The sequence below is a fragment of the Cibotium barometz genome, chromosome 38 (assembly GCF_041138505.1).
Source record: "Cibotium barometz isolate CiBa-2024 chromosome 38, ASM4113850v1, whole genome shotgun sequence".
NCBI classification, from domain to species: domain Eukaryota; kingdom Viridiplantae; phylum Streptophyta; class Polypodiopsida; order Cyatheales; family Cibotiaceae; genus Cibotium; species Cibotium barometz.
This window is the reverse complement of record NC_141083.1, coordinates 32,579,268-32,583,330: the sequence shown is the minus strand read 5'-3', so window position 1 is coordinate 32,583,330 and position 4,063 is coordinate 32,579,268. Positions and strand designations below refer to the sequence as shown.

At 45.5% G+C, this 4,063-nt stretch overlaps 1 protein-coding gene across 1 annotated transcript; it reads left to right on the top strand.

The window, feature by feature from the left end:
- Nucleotides 1-244: 244 nt before the first annotated feature.
- On the top strand, nt 245-3,633 carry LOC147616617 (pentatricopeptide repeat-containing protein At2g33680-like). Its single transcript, XM_086777674.1, has 2 exons — nt 245-492; nt 568-3,633. The coding sequence occupies exons 1-2, from the start codon at nt 412-414 to the stop codon at nt 3,259-3,261; spliced, it is 2,775 nt and encodes a 924-aa protein (XP_086633800.1). The 5' UTR covers nt 245-411; the 3' UTR covers nt 3,262-3,633.
- The last annotated feature ends 430 nt before the right edge of the window (nt 3,634-4,063 follow it).

Genomic DNA, 4,063 nt, shown 5'->3' with positions numbered 1-4,063 from the left:
TACAACTTAGATCCCCAATATCATTCCTTGTCGATCCCTCCATCCCTCTCTCTCTAACATTTTCATATATTCTATCTAAACTACTTCCTCTATCATTTTTTATAGGATGGCAGTGAAGGCGTGAAATGCTTGGTGTTGTAACCACATGAGGCTATGGGTGCAAATCAGAGAGTTGTAATGTCTCATTCATCATGTGTGGAGGTCCCTGGGGCTCTTAATGGGTGATCTAGGTACCACACTTAGCACATTGGAGTGGCAAAACATGATGGTGCAAATTAATTAAAAGTGACGAAATAAGACCTCAGAAAAATAGGGTAATACACATTTCGAATTACATACAAGGGTGATACAAATTTGCATTTTCCTGGCTCTGCAGAGCGAAAAGAAGGACTTTGTCTTGGGTTCCTCCCTATGGCATGTAGAGACATGGACTTCTTATGGAAGGAGTACTTCAGGGATCCCTCCCAATGGTGGGATAATCGAACCAGCAAGGTAAGCACTGTTTTACAATTACATGAGAGTACACGAAAACCTATTGCCTTTCCTGAGTATTGTTTTGCATCACAGAGAAGCCGAAGATCCCCGGACTTCAAACATAAACTGACAAAGGAGTCGCTGTGGATGGATTGCTGGTACAATCCATCTTGGGTCCAAGAGGAGCTCCAAAAAAGAGGACTGCAACGAGAGTTCTGTGTGCGGATGACGAAGGTCAAGGAAATCCACCGCAAAGCACGACAAGGAGATAGCAACAAGGAGTTTCAAGAGGATACTGCTCTTGTAGCCTTACTAAAGGCTTGTGCCAAGCAAAAGGATCTGTGCAAAGGCAGCAGAATACATGCTGATATTCTCAAAAGGGGGTTGCTTGAAAAGAACATTTATGTAGGAACTGCCCTACTCAATATGTATGCCAAATGTGGTGCACTTGCAAAAGCGCAAGAAGTGTTTGACGAGCTCCCAGTTCGGGATGTAGTCTCATGGAGTGCCATGATCGCAGGATATGCCCAGCACGGGCATGGTCATGACGCTTTGAACTGCTTTGGACGGATGCGAGAGGAGGGCCTCCCCCCAGATGCAGTCACCTTTATTTGCATCTTGAAAGCCTGTGGCAGCATAGGAGCAGCTGAGAAGGGCGAAGAGATACATGCTGAGGTTGCCAGGCAAGGCTTGTTGGAAAAAGATATTGTGCTTGGCACTGCGTTGGTGGATATGTATGCCAAATGTGGTGCACTTGCAAAAGCGCAAGAAGTGTTTGACAAGCTTCAAGTTCGGGATGTAGTCTCCTGGAGTGCCCTGATCACAGGATATTCCCAACACGGGCATGGTGATGAGGCTCTGAACTGCTTTGGACGGATGCGAGAGGAGGGTCTCTCCCCTGATGCGGTCACCTTTAGTTGCATCTTGAAAGCCTGCGGCAGCATAGGAGCAGCTGAGAAGGGCGAAGAGATACATGCTGAGGTCGTCAGGCAGGGCTTATTGGAAAACGATATTGTGCTTGGTAATGCGTTGGTGGATATGTATGCCAAATGTGGTGCACTTGCAAAAGCACAAGAAGTGTTTGACAAGCTTCCAGTTCGGGATGTATTCTCTTGGAATGCACTAATCGCAGGATATGCCGAACACGGGCATGGTGATGAGGCTCTTAACTGCTTTGGACGGATGCGAGAGGAGGGTCTCTCCCCAGACGCAGTCACCTTTACTTGCATGTTAAAAGCCTGCGGCAGCATAGGAACAGCTGAGAAGGGCAAAGAGGTACATGCTGAGGTTGTCAGGCAGGGCTTATTGGAAAAAGATATTGTACTTGGCACTGCATTGGTGGATATGTATGCCAAATGTGGTGCACTTGCAAAAGCGCATGAGGTGTTTGACGAGCTTCCAGTTCGGGGTGTAGTCTCCTGGAGTGCCCTAATTGCAGGATATGCTGAACACGGGCATATTGATGAGGCTGTGAGCTGCTTTCGACGGATGCGAGAGGAGGGTCTCTCCCCAAATGGAGTCACCTTTATTTCCATCTTGAAAGCCTGTGGCAGCATAGGAGCAGCTGAGAAGGGCAAAGAGGTACATGCTGAGGTTGTCAGGCAGGGTTTACTGGAAAAAGATATTGTGCTTGGCACTGCGTTGGTGGATATGTATGCCAAATGTGGTGCACTTGCAAAAGCGCAAGAAGTATTTGACGAGCTTCCAGTTCAGGATGTAGTCTCTTGGAATGTGCTACTCGCAGGATATGCCGAACATGGGCATGGTGATGAGGCTCTGAACTGCTTTGGACGGATGCGAGAGGAGGGTCTCTCCCCAAATGCAGTCACCTTTATTTGCATCTTGAAAGCCTGCGGCAGCGTAGGAGCAATTGAGAAGGGCAAAGAGGTACATGCTGAGGTTGTCAGGCAGGGCTTATTGGAAAAAGATATTGTGCTTGGCACTGCGTTGGTGGATATGTATGCCAAATGTGGTGCACTTGCAAAGGCGCAAGAAGTATTTGACGAGCTTCCAGTTCGGGATGTAGTCTCCTGGAATGCGCTAGCCACAGGATATGCCCAGCTTGGAAAGGTTGAAACTGTTTTTGACTCATTCAACAAAATGATAGAAGAAGGTATAGAGCCAGATCTGGTCACGTTCGTTGTTTTGCTTACTGCGTGCAGTCACACAGGTCTAGTGGATGAGGGGCAAATGTACTTTAAGACTATGAGTACAGTCCATAGCATCATCCCAACTTTAGACCACCATGCTTGCATGGTTGATCTTTTTAGCCGTGCAGGGCACTTTGACAAGGCAATAGGAGTGATTGAGAAGATGCCACCTTCTGATTGTCTTCCACTTTGGTCTACTCTGTTGGGTGCTTGTCGAAAATGGGAAAATGTGAAGCTTGGAAGATTGGCCTTTGAACATGCCGTACAATTGGATGAAAAGGATGGTGCAGCATATGTCTGCATGAGTAATATATATGCAGCTGCTGGCATGCGAGATGAAATGGACAAGGTTGAAGCTACGAGAGCGGAAAATAGAGCATGGAAGATGCCAGGACGTTGTTGGTGGACTGATGCAAGTGGAAATGTACATTCGTTTATTGTCGGGGATGACAGTCATCCCCAAGGCAAAAATATCTATGCGAAGCTAAAAGACATTGGTCAAAAAATATCACAGGAAGGGTATTCCCCAGGTTTGCATTGGGTGTCACAAGACATTTCAGATGATGTAAAGGAAGATGCGCTATGCAGGCATAGTGAGAACTTGGCCATCGCATGTGCCTTTATCAATACACCTTAAGGGACACCTATATGTATCACGAAGAACCTGCGGGTTTGTGGTGACTGCCAGTTTTCTACATCGCTTATATCAAAAGTGGAGCAGCACAAAATTCAGGTCAAAGATGCAAACCGCATTTACATTTTCGAGGATGGAAAGATGCAACTGCCTAGACTTATCTTTATTTCACTCCAAATGTTATTGCTAGACTGCTGAGGACAACTTTTCAGTATGCTGAAGTGAAACATTCGTTCTTTTTTAGCCTTTTTGCAATCTGATGATATATAGCCATTCTAGGACTCTAGAGGTGAGTTGTGCAGCAACTATTTTTTGGCTCTCTTTATTGTGTTGTATTATTTCGTACCGTTGTTTTATTCAAATTGTTTTCATCAAGAGCCTTCCACAATTATTGATGTTGTAGAAGTACATTTTACCTCCGAGTGGTCAGCTCAAACCATTTTGATATCCTTTTCTCCATAGGATACAATGTCCACACTGTGGCTTTGAATATCATTAGAAGACTGGACTTCCCTCTATCTTAGAACACTCCTTGCATGCCGCTGTATTCAGATTGGGTAAAGCATATGATGGAGTGAGATGGGATTTTATCCTGGAAGTCCTAAAGAAGACGGCAATTGGCAACACTTTTCATTACTTGGTCAAAACGCTCGTTGCATTGGACGCATTGTGTAACTTGTAATGTTTAAACTGCAGGCAGGGCTCCCACTGGCTGCTACACCTGAGTGACTCTTAACAATTTAAGGAGAAATGGGACTGAGATGACAACCAACAACTTACTGCATTGTACTACTTTAATTTAGGG